Below are 27,919 nucleotides of genomic sequence, written 5' to 3' on the forward strand. Positions count from 1 at the left end.
TTGACGTTTGACATCAAACTACTTCGGATGATGATAAATAATCATATTCTTACTAGAACAGATTACGAAACGTCAAATCACAAACTGTTTCCGATTTACTTACTGCACATGCGCGCAATTAGCTCAAATTCAGATGTGAAACTATTATGCCGGTGATCCATTGGCAATTAGATCGTTACCTTAACGTAACTACTATAATTTTATTGTCTATATAGTATTTTATAATATAATTTTGGTCGGTGTACCATAAATTATACAGTATTAAAACGAAAAAAAAGCTGAAAATACTATAGTTTATTTGGTATTTATATCAGAAAAAAGGTATTTTGTCTTTAAAATTTAATTTCGACAGTTGCTGGGAAGAGGTAAAAAAAGCCCTTGATTTTGATTTATAATGGGAATTCTTTAATTATTGTCGGTAGGTAACCATTTTTGGTCGGGAGAGATAGGTGCTTAAATAAAAAGAACCTCTGAATTTATCAAATTCTCCGATATTTGTTTTGTTAGAAACAAAAAACCTACTATATAAATTTTCAACAGCTAACAACGCGTCCTATAATTTTTGCCGAAAAAGATACCTACTAGATAAGTTTTAATAAATAAACTTAATACAATATCAACTATTTCAAAATAAAAATGCCAATTTAATAAGAAATTAAGTAGGGAATGTTTTTTTTTTACAGCATTCATATTTCTCAATTTACGTATGTTATCTATGGTTCTCAATGTCTATTGTCTTTATTTGACGACTTTGACGTCTTGTTTGTTTGATAATAAATAATGAAGTTTGTTGCTATATACTCAGATAAAAATACTTAATTTGTCGACTGGCTTCGTGTATTCATAAATACGTTATTTTTTAAACCCTGTTAAGATATTGTTATCATTCCGAGAATATTTTTGACTATCCTAACGATTCATTTGAGGATATCTATGGCGTTAGCCACAATGCCTACGTAATGACTGAACAATATTACAACCGGGGAGTGGAATTCTATCTAGATGAAAAGTGGCAAGATTGTATTGACAATTGACAATACCATAAATTAGTTGTCACAGCAACAGGTGACTGCCATATCAAATGCCAACTGTTGAACTGTTGATGGACGAATGTCGTTGATGATATATTGTAAGGTTCCCATACTTGACGATGAGAAAAAGAAGACATACCTATTTCATAATCAGCAGCGGCCCCGTCCCATAATCCACTGCCGTATGGGGTTCGATTCCTGATGATCTCACAATACATACACCCTTGTGCAAATTAATGTGGACAAAGCATTTTTTCATACTGGTTTGGATTTTACTTCACATTTATGGCAACACTACATATTAGATGACGATGACCAGCGACGACTTCCAAAAAGATCTAGCTGTTGCTAGAACAAGTGTAGATACCTCAACAGTGCGGCGTCGTCTGCTAGAAATTGGGCAAAATGCTCGAAAATCCGTTAAGAAACTGCTCTAAGGAAGAAGAAGAGGATGGATTGGTCACTGAAACACAAAGGATGGACACAAAACGCTGTTATTTTCAGACGAAAGCCATTGTTTTGTTCAGGGCATGCGTCACTAGTGTGTTCCTGGTTCAGTGGTGAACCACTTTCATGCGGTCCATCTGCACTATACTCAGAAATATGGATTGCACAACAAAAATCAAGTTGATCGAGTCAGTAATCAAAATGGGGTAACAACATGCGAAAACAATTGCAAATCATTAGTAAAATCTATGCCAAAACGCATTAAGATGGTGCTGCAAGTCAAAAGTGGACACATTGAATATTACTTAATTCACTTAAGTCACTTATTGTATGTTTCAATAAAACACATTATTCAATAAAAATGAGAAAAGATACTGGACACGAACAAAGAGGACTTGTCTACTTGTACTTAAGTACTTACTTACATTTTAATTTTGGTAATAACATCATTTATTTTATTTGTTCATTAAATTTCTTGTGATTACTAGGAATGGTGTCAGATTCTTCTGGCAGTGCAGGCAACTTATTTAATGTGTTATCGTTTGAAAGTATGATTTATAAACTGTGTGACAGTGGCGAAGAGTGGAGGTATACTGTTAAGATCCGACATAAATAGTGCAAACTAAACTTTGTCGGTCAAATGTATATAATATAGTAGTAGGATAGTGTTCTTAAAATATTCTTCCATCCATAAAATAATGATGTACGGTTTAATGTTTAATTGCATAATTTTAGATATTTTATAGGTAAACAAATATTTTTTTGACAATTATCTATTATGGCTTGGTGTAGACAGGATTTAATTGAATTTTAAAAATAACCAGCACCATCTGCAAATTATATTCTTAGTTCAATGAAAACAAATAGGTATGACTGACAAAGTTTTCTGTGCACTATTTATGTTGCATCTTAACAGCCTACCTCCTCCCCTCGCCACTGATGTGTGACAATATTGTTAGTATTTACATCACAAGCTGGTTTGTCATCATTTATTGGCTGCATTTCTGTACAGACAGAGCGAATGTGATTTGATAACTTAGTATTGGTTTAAAATTGTTACATAGTAACGGTTCGGTGCAGTGTGATCAAGAAGACAAAACTATTCTCTTGATTACTATGTCTTGTTTACACAACAAAAAAATTCACTGTTAAGCAAAGGAAGTTGTATACACTATAATATACTGTTTTTGGTATTAAACGCCTTTGATAAGGCTTTAATTCCTCTATGTTTCTGATGAGCCCGATAAGGTGTACATTCAAATGCAATATTATAATAATGCGTTTTTTTGCATTTCAGGAAGCCGAGTTTTCTTCAACATCTTCTCATATAATTATTGTATGTCATTAGGGTTCCAAGGGGTGCCGGACGAAATCCCGAAGGCCGAAATCCCGAATTCCGAAATCCCGAATGCTGAAATCTCGAATGGCCGAAATCCCGAAAGCTGAAATCCTGAAGGCCGAAATCCTGAATGCCGAAATACCGATTGCTGAAATCCCGAATGGACAAAGTTCCGAATGACCGGAATACCGGAGGTCGAAATCCCGAAAAATAAAAAATACAAACAGTGAAAATTCTCAACAACCTCAACTCGAAAGCAAAAAATACTACTTTTTATAAAAGAAAATGCAATAAATATATCGACTGTGGAAAGGAAAAGGGGCGCAACCCTCAGTTTTTGCAAAGTAGGTTTTATTTGATAATACGAGTAGCAAAGTATACGACTCAATACATTGTGTGCCCAAAGGATTTAAGCTGCAAATGACGAATTATTATCAAAATTTAGCTTTTGATTTTTGGAAATGAAGGGTATGTGAATTTTACGTCCAGGAAAAGGGGCTCAAACCACATCAATGACATTATAAGTCTTTCAAGCAACCTTTTATGGTAAGGAAAAGGGCGGTAAGCAACTTAATCCGTAAATGTATGAGAATAATGGAAGTTTTACTGAACGCTGACGGCTGGCCGACTCAGGTATGAACCATAGATAAAGATTAAGCCACCTACAGTGCTCGCTCGGTCGTATGACAACCAGCACGTATTTTGACACTCTCTCTGTTAAAATTCATTTAAAATATATCAATTAAGTGAAAATGGCAACAGAAAGAAGCAAATATATTCTTAAAATGTGTGGTGTCAACGTGGATGAAATAAACAACACAAAGAATAACGGTAAGTCCTTATAATTACGCCTTGAAATATTTACGCCGCACAAGTGAAGCGTCATCATTAATTCTCTGTATATTGTTATAAAACATTCTGTTACAACTTATATTGTGTCTTAATCATTGGTTAATGATCTCTTGTTCGTATTAGACCATAAAATTATTTAAATATTTGCTATATAATTATACTACAAACACCGCACTGCGGTTTATAGGTTATGTGACGTGTCAAACACATTTCTAAACTGAACTTGGTCCTAAATATGCTTATATTTACGATTAAAATCATTGTAATGGACAAATATTATAACTATATACCGTATTATTTATAGTGATAACATAAATCCCGAGTAAAATGCATTTTTTTTCATTTTTATAGATGCCGAAGCTACGTGTGTCTGGGAGCCACTGATGGAGATGACAAGTGATAGTCAAGAAGCAAATACATCAGCAAATATTGGTAATTTGTTATATTCTTGTAAATAACTAAGGTGAGCTTGAATCTATATGTCTATCTATATAATTATATAATAAAATATTTGCTATATGTACTGCAAACACCGCCATGCAGTTTATAGATTATCTGATGTGTCAAACACATTTCTTGATCCTAAGTACGCTTATATTTACGATTAAAATCATTATAATGGACAAATATTATAACTGTGCACTGTATTATTTATAGTAATAAATATAAATCTCGAGTAAAATGCATTTTGTTTTCATTTTTATAGATGCCGAAGCCACATGTGTCAGGGAGCCACTGATCGAGATGACAAGTGATAGTCAAGAAGCAAATACATCAGCAAATATTGGTAATTTGTTATATTATTGCAAAGAACTAAGATGAGCTTGAATCTATATGTCTATCTTTATAATTATATAATAAAATATTTGCTATATTTACTGCAAACACCGCCATGCAGTTTATAGATTATCTGACGTGTCAAACACATTTCTTGATCCTAAGTACGCTTATATTTACGATTAAAATCATTGTAATGGACAAATATTATAACTATATACCGTATTATTTATAGTGATAACATGAATCCCGAGTAAAATGCATTTTTTTTTCATTTTTATAGATGCCGAAGCCACGTGTGTCAGGGAGCCACTGATGGAGATGACACGTGATAGTCAAGCAGCAAATACATCAGCAAATATTGGTAATTTGTTATATTATTGTAAATAACTAAGATGAGCTTGAATCTATATGTCTATCTATATAATTATATAATAAAATATTTGCTATATGTACTGCAAACACCGCCATGCAGTTTATAGATTATCTGACGTGTCAAACACATTTCTTGATCCTAAGTACGCTTATATTTACGATTAAAATCATTGTAATGGACAAATATTATAACTATGCACCGTATTATTTATAGTAATAACATAAATCTCGAGTAAAATGCATTTTGTTTTCATTTTTATAGATGCCGAAGCCACGTGTGTCAGGGAGCCACTGATGGAGATGACAAGTGATAGTCAAGCAGCAAATACATCAGCAAATATTGGTAATTTGTTATATTATTGTAAATAACTAAGATGAGCTTGAATCTATATGTCTATTTATATAATTATATAATAAAATATTTGCTATATGTACTGCAAACACCGCCATGCAGTTTATAGATTATCTGACGTGTCAAACACATTTCTTGGTCCTAAGTACGCTTATATTTACGATTAAAATCATTGTAATGGACAAATATTATAACTATGCACCGTATTATTTATAGTAATAACATAAATCTCGAGTAAAATGCATTTTGTTTTCATTTTTATAGATGCCGAAGCCACGTGTGTCAGGGAGCCACTGATGGAAATGACAAATGCTTGTCAAGTACCAAATACATCAGCAAATATTGGTAATTTGTTATATTATTGTAAAGAACTAAGATGAGCTTGAATCTATAATATATGCTAGTTATTATTATAATCATTGGCACTAGTCTTAATGTGTGTACTTTTTCACAGATCAAAATGACTACTCGTACATGCAGTGTGACACCATTCCCCTGCATAGTATCCATGATGGAGACATAAATACCATGGAATTTACTGATGCGGATGGCTATCCAATTTCCGTTATGCCTTTTTATCCAGATGGTTCTTCAACGAGCCGGTCCATTATCATATTACCAGCACCAGGAACACCACCAAACGAAGGTATACTTTACAATTGTTTGTGATCTAGATTAACTTTAAAATGAACTTCTTTTTTGAGTTATTGACAGCTGTTTGGGCCATGAACTCATGGTCAGAATGATCTAAAGATAGCTGACATAATTTAGTAAACTCATGATATTTTAGTATTTATAATTATGAATTGTCTCATTTGTTATAGATTCAAATGCAGCAATATCGGAGGATATCGTTGGAAAGGATGCTTTGAGAAAACCTCCGAAGAAAAATATGAAAAATCTCAGGAGAGAAAAGAAGTCTAAAGGCCTGGGTTACTTACACACATTACAACAACGAAAATATTATCGTGCCAAATAAAGGAGTGAAACCGGTGGCATGTCAAAACATGAGATGTGTCTACAAATGTTGCAGCAATTTCAGCGAAGCAGAGCGTCGTGAAATGTTCGACCTATACTGGAAGCTTGACGAGTCGCAGAAGTGTTTTTTTTTAATTACTTGCATAACACAAAAAGAAGTCAAACGCAGGTATGTAAAAACTGGCCCTAACGTTAAGCACAGAAACGCAACATTTTCTTATACGTTGCCAAAAAATGATGGTACAATACATCAAGTCTGTCAACAATTTATTATAAAGACGTTTGACATATCGCAAAAATTGTTGCGCTATACATTTTTAAATAAAACTGATATTAATACACCTCGGAAAGACAAACGAGGCAAGAGAGTCCCTGTCAACAAAACTTCCACTAGTCAGACATCGCGAGTGATGCAATTTATCGAAATGTTGCCGGCAGTTCCGTCGCATTACAACCGTGTGAATACACAAAAAAAATATTTGACGTCTGATTGCAAGAACTTATCGAACATATACCGAATATACCAAGCCCACGAACAGACTGAGAATCGTAGTATTGTAAAGGAAAGGGTGTTTAAAAATATTTTTTTGAGCAAATTTAATATCGGAATTCATGCGCCAAAAAAAGACAAATGTATGACTTGTGAGAAATATAAGTCGTTGGCACCAGAAAAATATGACCAACAATTTTTAAAACAAATTTTCAAAATCGAAGGATTTAATGGAATTGTGCAGGAATTCTGTGATTCCTAGTAGGTACCATGCCGAATACAAAGCCATGAGTATGTTGGAAGATGTACCGGACGTTTTGTTGGAGACAGACGAGGAGGATAATTTATACAGCCTTTCTACAGCTGATACAGAATAATCGTACATGTGTTTCTAAACAATTGTATTTTATTTTTTATTACTCTATTTTAATGATTATTAATATTTCCCATTTGCTTGATGAAACTTTACTGTAGTTTGTTTTTAATTAATGTATATTTAATATACTCTACATCTTGTAATAAAGAAGTCTCACTATATTCTTATTTTAACATCTTTCATCATTTATTTAATTCATTGTTTTATTGAAAATAAATTAATTGATTGTTCTTATAAATTATTATTAAAATGTATTTTTGTTGTATCTTGTCCCCCTTTTATATTGTAAATTTCATGTTTGTAGTATTAATTATTATGTGTTGTCTTGTAAAATTATTATGTTTGCCTCTTTTACTATAACATTTTATTTCTGAAAATATTAAATTGTGATTATTTTCCTGTATTCAAAGTGTAATTTGTTTTTTGTGTCTTATACCTTTTCAAAAAGGTGCTTTACTGAAAATATTAATTAACAATGTTTATTATTCTACTTTCAAATGCCTTAATAATAGGTAATTAAAAAAAAAATATTTTATTCATCATTATTGTGTCCTTTTATGTTGTAAATTTAATGTATTATGTAATGATTATGTGTCATTTATGATTTAATAAAATACTTTTTTTTTGAAAATAATAAATTATGATTGTTCTCATTTTAATCTTAATATAATTAAACCATGAGAAATGAAAAAATAATAAATAAACACTATAAAGAAAACACATCCACAAGAATTCCATTTAAAATAAGTGAGGAAAAAGACTATTTGCTGCATAAGTCCAATGTATTTTATGAATGCGACATTTGAAATTGGTAAGGAAAAAGGGTATAGGCTGTCTAATTCTCAAGAGTTTGATAATTTTTGGTAAGGAAAAAGGATGTTACCATCATTTTTATCGGTTTTTCTCTAATAACTTACATAATTAATGTCAGATTGGGAAAATAATACACTAAATTATTAATCATCATGAACTTGAGGTCTCTGTATATTTTTTATTTTGATTTTGACAGAAAATCATTGAAAAAATATTTTTTGTTCCTCCTGTAAAATTTGTTTTGTGTGGTTTACGCCCTTTTTCCTTTTTACAGTCGATATGTATATTGACAATTATTAATATCTTTGTTTCCATTTTTCCACAAAAAAATGGTTTTTTGTATGTCCTGTAAAAATTTGCGCAATCTTAACATTTGTCTTGAATTGCGTAAATTTTCCAAGAGAGACAGAAAATTTCTTTGTAGAAATATATGTGGGGGGTGCACACGGGATCAAATTTGATTAAACATAATTTTAACTTTACTTTACTATACTTGGCACTGTATATTTCCCTCCTGGTAGCTCAGCGAGTATGTATGCTGATATTTTTCACATACTTAATAGAAAATTTGATTTTGCCCAACAAAAACTTATTATTTTAGGAGGTTTTAATTTATTTTCTGCTTGTATAATTGAATCTGATTATAGGTACCAGTTTTAATAATTTTCTAATCTTAAACAATGTTCGACTGTGAAAAGGTCTTGGTCGTACACTGGATTTGGTGTCATCTAACTAGAGCGTTGGAGCGAAGCTTGGGGCAGGAGTACGGAGTAATGGAGCACTGGGGTTTTACCCGGTGCACCGAAAATTTGTAGTGCTCCACTGCTCCGGATGTTGTTTTGTGTATTAAATTTTCATCCTAAAATCCAATGAAAATATTATATTTGACACTTTGCAACACTGGAATTATTTGAAATACGGCAACACTGCCGAGTGATAAATAACCTCACTTTTTTGACAGAAAAGGCAGATAAAGAAAGTCGATTTGCTGTCAGAAATTTTGTTTTGTGAAAATTAATAATGAATAGGACGAATAATAAACATTATTTCAAAACATTTGTATTCTAAAAACATATAATAAAACTTTTTACCCGGAGCGGAGCAGAGCCTGGAGTGGAGCAAGTATTAGGTCTCGAGGCAGAGCAACGAAAAAAAGGGTCCACTCTAATCCCCTGCATCTAACGCTGGTTTCATGGTGGTCAGTGTGTGTAATGAGTCTCGCATTCCTGGAGATGCCTATCATCCTTTTACTTGTAAATATGTATCTTTTAAACATTCATCGCACAGAAATAAAAGGCTTTTTATTTTATTTTATTATATATTAAAAACCATCCAACTTCTTTGGGTTGTATAGTACAGAGATAAAATTCATGTCTAAATAAAACACGGTTCTTCTCGGTTTACAGGAAGCCAGCGGCAAACAAATTTTGAAAATAGCCGATATATTGGATTATTTGTTGGGTTAAGTTTTCATTCTTGAATTCATGAATTTTGCCTAAATCGGCTATGAAAATTGGCATGGTTCCCGCCTGGCTTCCTGTAAACCGACTTGTACCTAAAACACTTTACACTAAACACAACACAAAATACATAATAAAAACTACCAAAATTTAAGGGAAAGGTAGTAGAAAATAGGTATGTAATTAAATTAGAAATACAGAACAACGCGTAATTTTTTCACATCAGTGCTATAGAGATGACCGTATAGTATATTATGATCATCTCTTTCCGATAAGAAAACTCATGGCGAACTGTGGTACGGTGAAATGTAATATGTACAATTTACATAATATAACCACCTGCGATATGGTTTTAAGCACATTACAGGTATTGCACAATCAATGATGGTATAGAAAAATTGAAATAATGTAAGTCGCATATTAATTAAAAAATCAGGTAAAAGAACAAGGAGTATCGTTGAATTAAATATAAAGGTTAGGTTTAAAGTGTTATCAAACATTAATTTATTTATTTTTTACATATGTAATTGATGATTTGTAAGAAGTCATCTGATGCATGGTCGAAATATGCAGTCATGTCAACATTGCAAAATTGATTACCATCCAAAATTAAGTCAATCTTATCCATTCCATTTTGTTTAGAATACATTGGCAAATACAGTTTTCCTACTTTTAAATAAATTTGTTGGGATGGCTCCAGCAAAATTGAATCTCCATATATTTGACCGTTATTGGCTAGTTGTTTGGACTTGTTGATAATATTAAAGTCAGCAGATGCCGACTCCTTTATAGAATCGAAATCTTCAATCGATTGTGCATAACTTTCTCCTCCGTGCTCCAAATAATCTTCATTATCTTCCAATGCTGAGTTCAAACTATTTCTGGCGAATGTGGGTAGAATGTAATTTTTTTCTTCTGCTACATTTTTCCGAATTTTGCTAATAGCCTGATTTGGTTTTGTTTCAGTAACTAAATTAGAATTATCATCATTATTTTTTAAAAAATTATTGTTTTGATAGTTGGAAACCATTATTTCATCATAGTTATTGGCCTTAGATAATATATGCGGTAATTCATTATTTCGGTAAAAATTAAGCTTTTGATTTTCATTTCCATTGGTAGAAATTGCAGATTTTTTTTCAACGTTATCTGATTGAATACTGTTTCTAGCAAATGTCAGTAAATTCATGAAATTTTCCATTTCTTTTGCAATAATTTCTATTGACTCTCTCCCTTCAACACGATTGGGTATCGATTGGGTTGTCGCATTTGTATTCAATTCATCACCACCATGATTTATTTTTGCAGTATCGTAGGTGTTCTCTTTTGATAAAACATATACTAAATTATTTTTTTCGTTTGGTGATTCTTTGGAAATATTGATTGTGATTCCAGAATCTATTTGATCCAAAGAAGCCTGTCTAGAGCTGTCAATATAAAGAGGCATTTGAACTAGAGGTGTTAAATTAGTAGTTGCTAGGCCGTAATTGTTTTCAATGGATAGTAAATTTTCTTCATTATCATTATTTTTAATTGTAGAAAGAATATGACCAACAGTTTTCAATTTTTTTGCTGCATTAATTCCATTGGTTATATCATGAGTTCTAAAATTATTTTTCTCTTCATCATTTTCAGTAGATCTAAAGGCAGTGTTAGTTTCTTGCTTTTCTTCATGCAAAAAGTTTGGTTTGCTAAAGCCAAATTCATTTTCATTGGATAACAAGTACAGTTCTTGCTGTTGCTCATGTAATGTATTTGCAAAACTTGGACCCAGTAGTCCATAGTCCATATTATTATAGTCTTTTTGTGATTTTGAATTGGATAAAAATATAATATTATTATTTTCGTTTTCCTTGTTATTTGGTTGATAATACTCTGGCAGCATCGAAAGATATCCGATTTTTTTGTGAGAAGAAGCAGGTGTTATTGATTGAGTTGTAACTGAAGATTTTTCTTTACTGGTCGTTGCTGAATTTGTCTCAGCTGATGATGCCTTTGAGTGCGTTGTTGGAGCAATGTAATTTGTTTTGCATGTACATTGAAGGTTTTCATCTACCTGGGAATAGCTAGTGTAAGAATATCTGTAACAAAAAGAGAAAATTGATGATTTTTATTGCTTAAAATATTGGAAACATGTAGTTTTATGACTGTAAATGAGATGGTAGTTATAAGCTCAATATTTCTCTCAATACACGTATGATAGTAGCTAGCACTAAGGCCATCCGCTCACGCAGAAACTTAAATCTGACGAACTGGTTGGTGATGGAACTCATAAACTGGCCAGTGAATGATGCTTCGCACACGGCGCTACTGAAACCTAATAATCTCATAACCTCAAACTGTCAAACTCATTGTCTTTCCTATTTCATTCTAATCTTTTTCTGTAATATCTTTACGGGAATATTCTGGCAGCCTGTAATTATACCCCTCTACACTCTTACACCCCTGTTACAGGCGGGCTTCTCCCGGTGTAAAATAATCATTTAGTAGTCATAAGTCGAAACGTAACCCTGACCTCTAGAAACGGATTCATAAAACATCTAATCTGATTCCTTGCTCAACTACGTATTTTTTTTTTTATTCATAAGTAAAGACCTTCGTCCGGTGTGTGAAAATCACATATTGGGAGGTGTAATTAAGATAAATTTAATTTAATTTAAAAAGTGTAAATGATGATGGATGAGAGAGATAATTTTAAGACTAAATATAAGTATTCATATATAATAAATTTTGCCGCGCTTGCCGGCAACGATAAAATCTCCACGCGCCTGCGCCAGGGTGGTCCTCGTGATTCGTCAAATCAAAAGCATCACGCGATAAAATTTGGCCAATCACGAGAGTCCTTTTTCGTGGACGGCGTGGGTACGGGGAATTTGAAAAAGAAAAAGACAACAAAATATGTAATGGACTATAAAGTAACGTTGTACAACCAAATATTAAAATATATAACGCTAAGACGGCACGAGAAAGACTTAGTGTTTTATTTAATTTTACCAACATATATAAATCCTTTTTTATCTTTTTTTTTGTGAATCCGGAGTTCGATGGACACCTGAGCTAGCCGCTGGAACCCCAGACATCTCACAGGAATAGTATATCTCAACATCTGCCACATATTTTAAATTAAAAATCGGTTCGCCCATCTTTAACTTTTGATGTCTTGACTTGTTATTGCTCGTTTAGTTCAGTTATATATGTATTTTAAATCAATGTTAGTATTACTTTAATAGTTACTAGCCGATGTCACGGATCACTCCAAGATGAAAAAGCCGATAGCCAATAGTAGCTCAATTTAGAAAGCGCTTCAGAGAGTATTATAAGAGCCGTTAGTTAAAATTTGTCATAATTTAGTATAGTACCTTTAGCATAGTGGTCTGTGTGCGTGGGCGCGAAACCCGAGAGATGCAGATTCGATTCCTGCGAGGTGTCTTACTTTTTTCAAAAAGATTTTTTCTATTGATTATAATATTTTCTCAGAAGTGTTTTCGAAATTATGTATGATCATTATTTATTATTGTTTTACGTTTCAATATAACTAACATTGTTAAATTGGATTAAAAAAATCAGGGCGATCTCACTCAAGAGTGTCATCAAGGCCAGTCCTAGTAAAATGAGTAGCCCGATTGGTAGATGAGGGTCTTCATTCATAATTTACAATACACGTAACAAAACTGGTCAAAAGAATATTTTATCTGTTCCATCATTTTATTTATTTTAAAAATTGAGATCTAAAGAACCGTGTCCGGAAACTTGTACGTATGCAGTTCACCGTACCACACTTAACCGTGAAATGTTGTATCGGAAATATATGGTTGTATATTAAAGACTATCCAACCTCTTTGGGTCGTATAGTACTGAGATAAAATTCATGTCTAAATAAGACACGGTTCTGGTCGGTTTACAGAAAGCCTGCAGCAAACAGATTTTGAAAATAGCCGATATACTGGATTATTGATTAGGTTAGGTTTTCATTTTTGAATTCATGAATTTTGCCAAAATAGGCTATGAAAATTCGCACAGTTCCCGCCTGGCTTCCTGTAAATCGACTTGTACCTAAAACACAAAATACGTAATAAAAATTATCGAAATACAAGGGAAAGATAGTAGAAAATAGGTATGTAATTAGAAATACAGAACAATGCGTATTTTTTTCATCTCGGTGCTATAGAGATGACTGTATATTATACGGTTATCTCTTTCCGATAAGAAAGCTCAGGGCGAACTGTGCCACGGTGAAATGTTTTACATACAATTTACATGTAATCACCTGCGATATGGTTTTAGATTACAGGTATTGTACAATCAATGATGGTATAGAAAGATTGAAATAATGTAAGTCACATATAATTTAAAAATTCAGGTGAAAGAACAAGCAGATATTATTTTTTGTAGGTTAGGAATCGCTAATCCTTCTGTTAATTTTACTTTGAATAATGAATTTACAATTGACAATATAATATCTTGAATTAATATATAGGGTAGGGTGGTACAAGAGCGTGCAGTTTTGGGTTTCAGAATTTGTGCAAATAAAACTATACATTTTAGGAAAACAAAAATAAGTTTATTTCAACTCTTGGTTATCTATCTGTTACAAGAAAAAATATGAATCGTCTAACTCTCACCTATTACAACACATAATAAAAAAAGTAAAAAAAACTTAATGTGCGCACTCGTGTGCACCCTGCAGCCCAAGAGTGCGCAGGAGGGTGTACACCAGTGCGCAGACACTATATGATGGGATAATCAGAGGCAAAGATCACAAATATAATCTCCAAATCCCAAATAACCAGTGCATCTCTCGTGCCACTATTCTTGGCATATTTTGCACTAAATCCAGTCCTCAACTGTAAACAATAATAACAGTAGCAATTAACGTATCGTGCAAGAGTGCGCGCGTACTCCTGCACATTTCGTCCCAGCGCACTCATGCACAGCAGGCGAACATTTCGTCAAAAACATACTACTATCGCCATCTAGGGCAAACTGTCAAACTTTTGTCGTGTAACTGCTAATTAAGTAGATTTGTAATATAAATAATAATACAAGAACACTCTATTGCAATGAACCTCCATGTGAGAGAGTTTCCAGAACAGTTAAATATTATAACGAACAAGCAAAAAAACGATTTTGTTACCTGGAATCGTAAATAATTGCCTAGTTACACACGGCTCGCGACGGTGACACATTACAACTTCACGCTAGCATATAGTGACTGAATTTATCAGCTAACGTCAAATGCGGTAAGTTTAAATCGAATGCGTACTCTTGCACACTGCGCGCTCTTGTACCACCCTACCCTACATGTCAAATGAGGTTACGAGGGGAGTTCCACAAGTTCGCGGAATGGTGATGAAAGTAGTAAGTTCCAAAATGAAAAGAAATTGGTTTATGGCACTCTTTGTTGTGGTAAAACCATGATTTACAAATGGTCACATTTATTAAAACAAAGTGGAGAGTCATTAGAAGATGATGACCGTTGTGAAAGGCCAAATGACGTCACTACACACGAAATGTATTAAAATCGAAGATGCCCTTTTGGAAAATGGTCAGTTAAAACTAATCAAAGACAGTGATTGTTACCTGGTTTCAAATTTGAAGAAAGACTTTCATGGAAAACATTTTGATGATGATGAGTCCCTACAGGTAGCCGTAAACGAGCATTTTGAAGGCAAATCAGAAAATTATTTTTATGAAGGTTTAGAAAAATTGTAAGAAGTGGATTCATGTCCTAGGAGATTATATTGAAATATAAAACATATATATATTCTTTTTTTCTGTCCCATTTCGCGAACTAATGGAACTCCCCTCGTATCTTGATAATCATCATCAACAAGAGTTAGTCGACTGCTGAATAAAGATCTCCCGTAGTTCCTAAGTGCGGTATTACTGTATACGTAGAATGCAATTGAAATGATAATTGTACTTACTGTTTCATTATGTGCTGGCAGTACATGGCACATTCTGTCTCTAAATTGATGTGTTCCAGAGCTCTTCTTAAATATGGTGGTGCCAAGTCATGGGAATCGCACGGTTTCAAAATGAACATAAATAATAGAAGTGAATACTTCATTATGAATATTAAATCCTTTGTTTCACACATTGTCTCAAAGCTTAAAACAGGCCAAGTATATTATTTAAATTAGATAATAATTGTATGAATATTACAATTATCGTAGATATACCAATAGATTTTAATACTTTTAAATTTGAATTGAAGACTGATTTACTGAAACACTTTCACCGACAACTAGAAAAATGCAACTGATTGCAATAAAAAAGTAAAGCAGATTTTTCCTCTCCTCCCCCATTCCTCAATCCAAGTCAATAGAAATTGCCTAATAATGAATTTGCTCTGTGAAAATAAATGCATTTGAATTTATCTTAAGTAAGCAAAAAGTGATGATGTGCCGTTATGAAAATTAATATTATTGCATAATTGTTTAAATTCAATAATAATTATTATAATTATACCTAATGCATGCTGAATATTTTTTTTATGTTGCTATGCTGTGAAAACATACTAATTTGACAAATATTTTCAAATATTTATAGCAATGGGCTGCTGATGATGTTGAGACTAGTTTAGATGTGAGACTATATACCTATTATGGTCAATGTTATTGATACAAAATTTATATATGTATGATGAGAATGTGAATACGTGTATTAAATAAGGCACTAAGTAGCAAAAAGTAGTATTGCCTGTAGTTACAAAATACCGAGTCATTGCAGTAAAATTTCATGAAGCAGACCTTTTGAAAAATGTAGTTTTACAGTGTGAAGCAATCACGGCAGCTTCTATAATTTTAGGTATTAAGAACTCGCAAGTGTCAACACACCATCGTCAGCTATTTTATATTGAATGCCGTTGACCACTACAGTGTTACTTACACCATTATAAATAAAACACGCCAACGGACTTACAACGTCGACAGGTTTAATTATTTTGCTGTATTTTTTTGACTTGCTTGAGGCACTTAGACTATAGTTGAAGTTATTGGCATTGGTATGTAGAACATTTTTTTATAAAAAAGTCAGTTTTTATTATTTTGGTACTTAGCGCCTTAATTAATACACGTATTCATGTATGGATGAGGATTTAGCATGGATAAGTGTATTATTATATATATATTTATATTAGATGAGTTTATATGTGGGTATATTTAAAAAAGTAATGTTATAAAAAAGTATGTACCATGTACAATGACATTATTAATGGATGATACACTCAGTACAGTAGCTAGCAAGTAAATTCGCGCATAGCGACATTCGCACGTGCATAGGTAAACGTCACGCAATATCCATTATGCAATATCACGCATCGGGAATTTATAGCAATATCACCTTTATTGTTATGGCGTTAGAACAGTATTTCTAGTATCAATGTTTATTTGAGTGAACCCATTCGAACCGAACCATTCGGCAGACCCGAAAAAAAGCATTAGGAATTTATAACAATATCACCTTTATTGTAATGTCGTTAGAACAGATTATGGCATTCGGCAGACCCGACAAAAAATTGAGTGTCATTTTGTTTTCCAGATGCTTCGTCCATATTAATGTCATTGACCATATAAGAGTATTATTGAGTGTTGGTTGTTTAACTTATAACTTTAAAGACTAATATCTCATTACTTAACTCCATTAATTATTTTCCAATATACAGGAGGACCTCGACTTTCGCACATAATTGGTTTCTGAAAGTGTGTGCGAATGTTAAATGTTCGAAAGTAGAGGGAAGTAAAAAAAATTAAATTGTGTGTATTTTAAAATATTTATTTATCAAGTAAATATAAGATGTTTAAGAGGCGTTTAAGAGACATGTTTAACCCTTTATAGGACAACTTTTTTTTTTAAAGATATGTGCTTAATTATTTTTTTTATGTATTCTATATTCATTTTGATGAACAGAAAAAATTTTTTTTTTTTTGAAATGTATATAGTTTCTTCGTAATTATCGATTTCCCAGCGGTCAGTTTTCTGACCGGTGTCCATTTAGGTAAAAAAAATATTTGTTCACAAAAATTTTTTTTAATAATTTTTTTTAGGAAAAAATTATAATTTCATTTATTTCTGTAACAATAATAATTACTTTATCAATTTTATAGAAATTTCTCAAAATAATAAACATTTCTAAGGCCTTGTTGGCTTTTTCTTTTGTTCAGATAATTGATACGGCATAAAACACGGTATGCAAAGGGATACTTTGCAATTTGTTACTGAGCTTCGTATCACTTTCAGCATAGTGCTGCAATAACCACATCTACGAAGTGTACATTTTTCTGGATAATGATTTGAATTGATATCGTCAGGAAATGGAGGTCGACCAACCCTTTTTCGTGAAGTAAAAGATCCTATCAGCTGATCAGCCAACTTGTTTCTAAAGTGAAGATGTGTAATAGGTTTTTTTTCCTTTATCCAACACACATTGGTATTCTGTTATTCCTTCAAATAATCTCAGGGATGCGTCTTTACCCATGTCTTCAAGGTCTTTCGCACTAAAACCTCCGCTTCTCCCATTTTCCATCCTCAGACAATAAAAACAAAATTTTGTTCGGCAATATAGGCTTCTACTTATACATATAACATTCCATAACTATTTTATTTCATTCTGAGATATGTATTTCAAAAAAATATTACAGTTTGAATGAAAACAAAAACAATTATTTTTACCCGCGATTTTTATGGAAAACATTTTTTCAAAGAATGACACATATCATCAAATAACTCGATAGCGACTAATTATCCACAAAAACTAACTAGTAATTGTAAAAGTTCACTATATTGTTATATGAAATTAGATGTATTGTGGTTTAGAAATTATTTTTAGTGTTTATATTATATAAATCAAAAAGGATCCAAATTATACAATTTGAGGTTAGATTTTCGACAACCCCACAACCTCAACTATAGAAGTGGGGTTTGCGAATGTTTCCCTTAAAAAGTTTTTAAGAGTTTACTGTTTGCCACTCTTCTTTTTCTTATTTTAAATGGTAAATTATTAACTTTACAATATTGCTTAACTGCTGGCAATAAATGTAAAGTGAACCAATCTTTAAATATTAACGCAGACCCAGGCTTTTTTATTTAATTACCAAATGACTGGAAGCAATTCTTTATCTTTCCCTTTCAATGCTCTGGTATTTTCTGGTTGATAAATTAATTAATTAATAATTAATTAATTATCCCACCTTGTACGAAAAAGCAAGGGTATGGTTATTATTTAAAAAAAAAAAAAAAAAAAAAATTAACATTGGCATCAACTTTAAATCACCAGCTAAGTTTCCACCAAGAAGCAATCTCAATCGGTTTTTAGAAGGTTTATGCCCAGGGGCAACTGATTCTTCCTTAGATAAGAATGTACGACTAGGCATTTTTTTCCAAAATAAACCTGTCTCACCTACATTAAATATTTGGCTAGAGGAATATTCTCCATCTTCAATGATTTTGGATAATAAGGAAATAAATTCTTTTGCAGCATCTTTATCCCCATCAGCCGATTCTCCAGTGAATTTAATATAAACCAACTGTTACTTGCTTGAAAAATCGTATTAGAATCTTCTTTTAATCTAGCCTTCCAATCTTAGTGCAAACTAAGAACCTTCCTTCGCTTGAATAATTTAAATACTCAGAGGGATATCTTTTCGATGTTGGTCATCAATCCATGATGACAAAGATTTTTCCATTTCATCCATAAAATTATCACAACATTTCGTAGACTTGTTTGTATCATACGAACGTCCGATTGATGCAAAAGATTCACCGCTATCAGAACGTCTAATAATTTCCATCTGTGTCTCGATCGTGTGAACTTTACGAGTCCTTGATTTCTTTTTGTTCGTATCAACACTGCAGTTTTTCCGTTTCTCACTCACTAAACCTATCCTAGCTAGCTCACAAGCAAAGTGACGGGTGTGAGCAGGATGCAAGTGATGCAAGAAATGCACTTGCTTGTGAGCGAGCGAGAGGGTGATATCTTTACCCCACATACCCCACAGCGCGACGTTTTAAAAAACGATTTTTTTTAAATGTGCGAAATAGCGAATTGTGCGAAAGTCAAACGTTCAAAAGTCGAGGTCCGCCTGTATGACCATTTTTCATAGAATTGACGATTTACACCTCTTGAGTGTAGTATTTTTATTGTGTATAAAGAATAATGATCTTATATATTATCAGGCTTTGACGATTTATTATGATATAATATGCTATCGAGTGTATTGTTATTAATAAGATAGGATTTTTACTGACACTTCAACTAGTCATAATTTGTTTGTTGTATTTTTTGTGACCTTTGACTTGATAGGTAGGTAATGGAGTTTTTACCTACTTTATTGTATTAATTTATTATATAAGCTAGAGTTAAAGAGTGTTGTCAGTGTGTGTTTACCTTTGGTGAGTGTACATGGCGCCTGAAGATGCCGAAAGGCGAAAGCAGGGTCGCAAAATGACCTAAATGGAATAATTTCTTCTTCTTTTTTTTTCTTGCTCTACATGGTCAAAAGAAAGAAAAGAAAATGGAATAATACAAAACTTAAATCCATTATAATTTATTATGGTTTGGTTAGGCAGGATTTAATTGATTTTTAAAAACTAACCAATACCATCTGTAAATTGTAGTCTTAGTTCAATAAAAACAAATACGTATGACTAACGAATTGTGTTATTAATTCAACAGCCTACCTCCATCTTTCGATACTGCTCTGACTCATGTTATTTTATTGATCATCTCTTATAATATTGTCCTAAAATCTCTAAATAAACAAAACTATTCTTCATTATTTTAGAATTTCGCTTCGATGTATATCAACAGGTTGAATCGAGTTCATTATCAAGAAATTTGATACTTTAAAAGATATCTAATGTTAAAAATAGACTTCTATGAAATTTGATAGATTTTGAGACATTTTACACAGTCCAAAATAACATTCCGGCAATCATTCTTTAAAATTATTTAAATACAGTACAATCTCTGTAATCCGCCGCTCGCTTATCTGACAATTACTATAATCTGCCGTTATTTTTACTGGTTAATCCGCCAGTATGCGTATGTCGAATTCAGTAGTCTGCCGCGTGCCAATATTATGACTTACGATTCTTATGAGCTGTCTAGCCCGGTTCCGTTGACCATTAAATTTAACCTGAGTCAATAATATTATCGTTTTCTTTCAGTCCCATAGGTTAGTCCGCTGTGTATTCTAGCAACTGACGCATGTGTTTCTATTCATTTCTTCTGCCACGTTCTTTGTTTGAATAAGTTAACAAAATGGAGTCTTCTCTAAAGCGTAAACATGACACATTTAACTTTAAAATAAAAATTTGGAAATTTTATGAAAGTTAGATAGCGGTGCTTCATTTACTAACATTGCTAAAATGTACAATATAGGTTGGCCGCACTTGGTTTAATACATGTAGGAATAAACTTAGCTTATTTAATATTTATAATTTAATAAATACTTACTTGATTTTGATTATAAAGAAAACCATTACATAGTTGCTAGTACAAATTTCTCAATAAAAACTATTTTTTACGAAATATGTAGGTACCTGTTTTAATTTTTACCCTATTATTTTGTATGTATGCACTATAATCCGTCATTTCACTAATTGGACACTTGTCTGGTTTTTGGGGTGGCGGATTACTGAGAGTGTTCTGTATATGAATCCCACAGTAATGTTCAATAAGTTTTTAAAAAAGGCCTGAACAAAAACGAACCATAAGTGTGAGTGAGTAAGCATTCGGCACACTTATGTCTCTGCTCTATGCGTTAGAGTAAGATAATAAGTCTGTATCATTCAACCTGCATCAAACAAACGAAATGGGACGGTTTGGTTTGGGACCGTTTGGTAAATGTCCATGGAAACGCTTTTCTGACAACTAATTAGTGTTGCCAGTGCTTAAAATTAATTCAATAATTTATTTCCATAAAACGGCAACTCCTACGTCACAACACCAAACAAAACAAAAACGAATTTTGAAACTTCAACCGGCAGTCCTTCAGCGCGTCCGAATAATAATTATTGTACAATACTACAACGAATTAACGCGATCAAACAGAAATTGAGACGAAGTTTATGCAGATTCAAAATGGAACAAGGTAAGTTGTTTAAGACTATTTAAAACAAATACCAAAGTGTTTTACCCACGTGTATAGAAGTCAGTTCTGCGGAACTGTCATTGTCGTAATAATAAATAGTTTGGTAAAATAAAATTAGGCTTGGTCGCGGTGTTACAGATATCTTTGGCTAATACTATATCGATGTATATCTCTTACTCGTCCAAGATAATCAATATTCATGAGTGAGATGTTATGGACACCACGTGGATTTCTTGCAGCATCTCGTTCCCTATTAAAAGTGACAACCATGAATGTCTCAAACATTATAGTTAATACTCGCAAAATTTCAGCTGCCTAATAAATAACATTACAAAATATTCAGTTTACACAGCAATGATAAACAATCTACCCTATTTTGCTTTCATGTATAAAACGCATTTTTGAATGGCTACCTTCATACTGATTATTAATGTGTATACATTTTGTTTCAGAAATACCTTTGTGCGGAGCCAGGGTTGCGTATTGGAGTTCCGCAGCTACGTAGGCGTTCCTCGAACTCTATAAGGAGTTGAAGGACTAAATCGGAAGTTTTAATATGAAGTCTAAAAAAAGTTTGTGGGATGAAATTTCCCGCAAAATGATAGGATATGGGTTCGAGTTTACATCGGCTCAATGTGAGAACAGGTGGAGGGTCCTGGAGCGTAGTTATAAAAATTATAAAGATAAGGTGAACAGAACTGGTGAGGGTCGACAGACCTTCCAGTTTCTAAACGAAATGGATGATATATTTTACCGTCGGCAGAACATATATCCGGTGATGGCGATGTCCTCGGACACAATTGTGGGGTTAGATGTGTCGTCAGATTTCCTACATATAGTTGTATTTGTCTGACACAATAAAGTGTCACATAATGTTCCTTTGCTATTTTATATTTTAAAATAGTATTTTTATTAACATCAAGTGTTTACTTTTTATCTGTATTAAGTGTTAAGTTGATTTTTTGTAAAATATTTGTCGTATGACCTTTTGCATTGTGCAATTTACAATCTTATGCTTGTGATTATTTACCAACGGATTTTTTATATTTCCTACATTTATAGTTGTATTTCGAGGACATACTGACAGAACGTATTAACTCAGTTTTTGCTGTTTTCCTGTTTTAAATGCCAAAATGTATACAATTTTATGCTCTACATCCTGGTAAAACGCATAAAGGCATAGGATATAATGGTGAGAAAATAGAAACATTAAATCATATTGTTATTTTTTTATTCTGATAGAAAGCATGATAATAACCTAATGAGTTCTGCGTATACAACATACGGGACTCGTAACATGTCGTATATTGTTTTTGCCATAAAGTTTAGTCTTTATATTGTAGAAAAAATATTTTTAAATCAAAAAAATCTACTTGGGAGAACGTTTTGAAAAACAAATTAAAGTCCTTTTTGCGATTATCTCAGAACTTATTTTAATGACGTAATGCTTTCTGTCAGTATACCCTCGATTTGTCCGACACAATAATGTGTCACATAATGTTCCTTCGCTATTTTATATTTTAAAATAATATTTTTATTAACATCAAGTGTTTACTTTTGATGTGTTATAGTTTTTGTGATAGTTAAGGTTCCATTGTGCAATTGACAATCATATGCTTGCGATCATTTGAGCCGCGTTGATACGGTCCAAGTACACTCGGACCGAGTGCCATCCAAGCGCACTCGTATGAGACAGCTTCATACAAATTACTCCTATCCAAGCTAACTTGGACGAGTAGGACGCGGTCCGAGTAGTTTGGATAGGAATAATTAGTATAAAGCTGTCTCATACTAATGCGCTTGGATGGCATTCGGTCCAAGTGTACTTGTGTGTCAACGCGGCTTTACCAACTAATTTTTTATATTTCCTATGTATGGTTGTATTTGTCCGACACAGTAATGTGTCACATAATGTTCCTTTGCTATTTTATATTTAAAAATAATATTTCCATTAACATCAAGTGTTTACTTTTGATCTGTGTTATAGTTTTTGTGATAGTTAAGTTAATTTGTTAAATACTTATGTGACCTTTTCCATTATTGTAATTAAAATTCCAATGCTCATTATTTAATCTAATAAAAATATTAAAAACATTCTACATTTTCTTTTTTAAGCATTACCATGACAATATACTTTCCATCATTAATTTACTTTATTTTAAAATTTGATTAAACTGTATTAGCAAGATTAGAAATTAAAAATAATTGAATAAGTTTTAGAATTTACGAAAACTAGTCTCAGAATTAGAATTTTTGCCCAACATCATGATGTAATCTCAGTAAACTAGCACTAGAAAATCTGGTGGTGCCGGATGGTAACCTACGGAATGGTAACTATGGAAAATTGTAAAAAAAAACAAGTTTTAACATATTATGATTTTATTTCAATAAAGTAATATGTAATTTTAAAAGAGCAGTCTAGTTTTATTGTTATATCACAATGGTATCCTGAGATACAACGCGAATCTTCTATATCTTTCCAGATCAGCCAGTGGGTAAGTACCTGTAAGGCGTGGCTAAGTCTATCATTGCATCTTCCTCGACCGTTTCTGATAGATATTGTTTTATTTATATTCATAGCATATTCTTTTTCTTCTTAATTCCACGAGTCCCTTCTCCAGCAGTTTTTAGCGTATATGGCACTATGCCAGTGGTTGAAATCACACCCGGCTTTGTGGGATTTTGAACCTGAATTGTGTGGCTGTATTCCAGTGAATTATTTTTATATGATATTATATTCGTTAAATAATAGGCACTTACAACACCGAAACAAAAATTATGTAGGTACTGATTTCCACACCACCCTGGAGGTATAGTACTATGGTGCGTTTTTTTTTTTACTTTGTGGTTTCCCCAGGAGGCATATTCCACAGCGTTTTATATTTAAAAGTATCTTCATTATGGTCAATATCAGTAATATATATTATTATGTACACAGGAAAAGAAGCCTTCTACATATTATTCGAAGCTCAGTATAAAGTTGACTGAGCTTCAAAAACAGATGTTTGCGATGGATACTGGTATGACTGTAGGAGCAACGAGGAGGTATAACGCACCAAGCAGCCTCTCATCACACTGAGAGTGAAGAGGCGACATTGGACCTGGCTCAGCCACGTGCTGCGGATGCCAGAAGAGAATTTCAACCTGGCTTGCCTGTTCTTCAAGTCAACTGGATTCCGGCGTCCTGGAAGGCCGCTAAATACTATCTATAGAGTATGTATGGCGGGGCTATGGGATGCTGGTTTGACCTGGAACGATGCAAGAAAACTGGCAAACGACAGGGATTTTTGGGCGCGCCTCGTGGTGTCTATATGCTCCAACTAAGGGACGGATATGGCCGAAGAAGAAGCAGTAATACTTTTGTTATACTTATTATGTTGAAACTATTGCTAACCTAAACAAAATATAAAACATATTTACAGTGAAGAGTGGAAAGACTACCTAAATAAAATTTAAAAAAACTAGACTAACAAAAATAAGTACATACAATGTATGTAAATATAACTACCAACCTATATCTAACCATTAAACAAAATAGAAAACATATATTTACAGTGAAGTGTGGAAACACATATAGTAACTAATAAAGACTAGGTAGGTACCTAAATAAAATTGAAAAAACTGGACTAACTAAAACTAATAACCTATATCTAACCATTAAACAAAATATTAAAGACAAGTTACACTAGGTAAGAGGTACTTTGAGAATACCAGGTAGGACTCCATTCAGTTAATACTTTTTGCTCCCACAAAATCTATATTTGATGAAGTAACAAAATATACCTACTACCGGCGAACAACAAATAGATACCATAGCAACAAGTTACAGATAAAAACATGATAGGTAGGTACTTAACTGAAATATTGAACTCTGACTATACGTATACTAAAAGCATTAAAAATTTTATGGAAAGTTCCTGGATGCAAGAAGTTGAGCAATCTCATTTCGTCTATCTGCGCCAGCTGTACTGTTATTGCGGGATAAATAGGATGAACCTGCTTCAATACTATCTCCAGTAGGTGAATCAATACCCCACTCAAACTGGTCATTTAAAGACATATTGTGTAAAACACAACATGCTCGAATAAAGTGAGTAATTAAAACAATGTTTCTAAGTTTTAAGTGGTAGAGTTGTCTAAATTTTTGTTTCAGTAGACCAAATGCGTGCTCAATTTTGATTCTACTTTTACTTAGTTTGGTACTATAATTAATTTGAGTTTGATTTAGTACTCCCCTGGCTTTATAAGGTGTCAGCAAATTCCTGAGGCAGGGATATCCACTGTCACCAAGTACCTATATATTTGTCGTTACATTAACTTGGTAGTTGTCTATACAGTGAAGAATTTCGATATACTCGACTATCATGCACTGAGCCTGGATATCCAACATAGATATTTCGAAATTTGAGATTATCATCACACACAGCCTGCAACTAAAATAAAGGATAGTTAGTCATACAAAAAGCAATAAAATCCTGCAAACAAGTATGGCGCGAATGAGATTTGTGATTTTCAGCTAGGTACTTGGTAAGGCGAGTTTTTTTATTATTTTTTGTTATTTTAAAACAGAAATATATCTAAAACAAAGAAATATCATAGAAAAATATCTCGTCTTACCTGCATTGAATAATATGATTTCCTATTGATGCATGACAATGGATCATCTCCTGGCTTATCAATTTTTATATGACTACCATCAATGACACCGATGACTCCCGGAAACCCATTCTCCCTAAAAGCCATTTCTATAACTGCTTTCTCAGAATTCGTTGGCCATTGTATTATTTCTGGGGATAAATTACTAATAAACACAGTCACTCTTTTGATGACTCTGGAGAGAGAACCGATAGTGATATTAAATCTATCAGCCACATCTCAAAATGACGCAGTTTGATGTCCACCAAACCAAAGGAATATGAGTAAATGGTTAGTGGCGCTGATTCTATCATTGCCGCCTCTGTTCTGGGTTGGAAAATAAGAAGAATATTAAAATCGCTCCGTGAGATCTGCATGCACATTTCTAGAAACGCGAAAATGCATCATGAACTGCCTGTCTGTGTACTCTGCAACAGTATCTTCGCAATAATTTTCATTTTTCTTATTGACAATGGGCTGAAAGTCTTCCAGCATGAAAAAATCATCATCAGACGAATCTTCCGACGACGATTCAAAAAATAATGGGATACATTGAAATAAACCCATTGTATTGAAAACCAAAAATACAAAGTACTAAATCTAAAATATTAATATTAACATATCACGATGATCTTACACATGCCGGAGAATGCTGTTTTTAGGCATGTCGATTTTCCTTAATCCTACAAAATATTATATTAAAAGTCAAATGTCGAGAAAATAACAAACGAAATATTTGTAGAAAATCTTAGATCGATATCGTTTTCAGGTTATGTATACTTTTTAATGATTTCCCGTTTGACAGATCGTCTTAGTCTATGAACCGTTCAAATTGGTTTGAAGTTTCATGTCAAACCATTTCTGATGGTCCGAGAACGGTTTGATTTTCAATGAAACACTGAACCAAACGTCAAATCTCAAACCATTTCCGGTCTCATACAATTTGTATGTATATTGTCTATGGTTTAATTGGATTTGTTTCGTACAGGTTGAAAGAAACGAACCTAATATGTCTACAGCTGAATTAAATATTTTTTGAAAACATCGCCGTTAAATATGGATTTGGCTACTTAATTACATTCATTTAAAAACTGCAAGCGCGTGTTTCTGAAATTTATTGTTTTTGTGTTAGATATAAAGTTAGAAGTAATTATTTTAAGTTATTTTAGTAGCACTAGACTGCGACAAGTATAACGTGAAGCGTGGCTGTTTTGAGAACTATAATCCTATCCCTTTCTTCTTCATTCCCCTCACCGTGCAGTAATTTTATGTTCGATATTTGTGTTACGTGTTAATAATCCAAAAAGTATTGAAAAGTGGTAGCGGGGGGATTATAAGTCGTGTTATAACCTACTGCAAAGAAGAAGAAAAAAAAAATGAGCCCACTGGGACTATAAATAAAGCCGATGATAGAGTCGCTGCAGTGATAGCTAGATATTTTATCACATTTCAGTATTACCATATAACTAAAAATATCCTGACAGATTGGAAAAATATTGTCGTCTGGTATTGTCTTTCACTGTAGATAGGTAGCACATTCTGAATCAAAGTAGGGGAAAAAGTCTCCTAATGCTGTCAATCCTTTCATAATATATCTCAGTGCCACGACGGCCGCCATGACACTTCAAGTTATAATTTTCGCATTCTATGTTGTGTTTAAATTTGGTAGCCATACTGAGAAGCAACACGATGGTATAATGTTTCATAGTTAAGTTGATAATAGTAAAATCGAGGTTCTATTGTGCGTTATACGCAAGAAACATGGTTTCATTTTGCCGAGGCGCTCTCTATATATATCATTAGATGTTTTTAACCTTTAAAAACTACACATTTTCCCATTAATTTCAATGAATATAATATAATCTGAATGTACTGCACTGCTAATTAACTGTCAGAGGA

The 27,919-nt window shown here is 32.8% G+C and overlaps 1 protein-coding gene and 1 long non-coding RNA gene across 6 annotated transcripts; one reads left to right on the forward strand and one right to left on the reverse strand.

Annotated features, from left to right (window-relative positions):
- Positions 1–724: 724 nt before the first annotated feature.
- On the forward strand, positions 725–7,513 carry LOC147079989 (uncharacterized). Of its 5 annotated transcripts, none has more exons than XM_085954154.1 (9): positions 725–1,915; positions 2,776–3,648; positions 4,021–4,101; positions 4,376–4,456; positions 4,730–4,810; positions 5,084–5,164; positions 5,438–5,518; positions 5,628–5,819; positions 5,998–7,513. In XM_085954154.1, the coding sequence occupies exons 2-9, from the start codon at positions 3,570–3,572 to the stop codon at positions 6,150–6,152; spliced, it is 831 nt and encodes a 276-aa protein (XP_085810280.1). In that variant the 5' UTR covers positions 725–1,915; positions 2,776–3,569; the 3' UTR covers positions 6,153–7,513. The 5 variants fall into 5 exon arrangements, with proteins under 5 accessions (XP_085810280.1, XP_085810450.1, XP_085810200.1 ...); XM_085954324.1 differs by having other exon boundaries at positions 2,776–3,161; XM_085954074.1 differs by having other exon boundaries at positions 2,827–3,648.
- A 15,932-nt stretch (positions 7,514–23,445) lies between these two features.
- On the reverse strand, positions 23,446–26,615 carry LOC147079990 (uncharacterized). Its single transcript, XR_015071529.1, has 3 exons — positions 26,003–26,615; positions 24,442–25,818; positions 23,446–23,705 (listed from the first exon to the last, which is right to left on the reverse strand). It is a non-coding gene; the product is annotated as an uncharacterized LOC147079990 (long non-coding RNA).
- Positions 26,616–27,919: the final 1,304 nt, after the last annotated feature.

The sequence above is a fragment of the Rhyacophila brunnea genome, unplaced genomic scaffold (genome assembly GCF_057557595.1).
Source record: "Rhyacophila brunnea isolate RB1 unplaced genomic scaffold, BYU_Rbru_1.0 scaffold_1, whole genome shotgun sequence".
Taxonomy (NCBI): Eukaryota; Metazoa; Arthropoda; class Insecta; order Trichoptera; family Rhyacophilidae; genus Rhyacophila; species Rhyacophila brunnea.

What these genes read in the sequence shown, in the direction of transcription:
- LOC147079989 (XM_085954154.1), top strand. Translation starts at nt 3,570, where the DNA reads ATGGCAACAGAAAGAAGCAAATATATTCTTAAAATGTGTGGTGTCAAC. An exon ending in AAATACATCAGCAAATATTG is followed by an intron (nt 4,457 to 4,729) that starts GTAATTTGTTAT and finishes TCATTTTTATAG; the next exon opens with ATGCCGAAGCCACGTGTGTC. An exon ending in AGGAACACCACCAAACGAAG is followed by an intron (nt 5,820 to 5,997) that starts GTATACTTTACA and finishes CATTTGTTATAG; the next exon opens with ATTCAAATGCAGCAATATCG.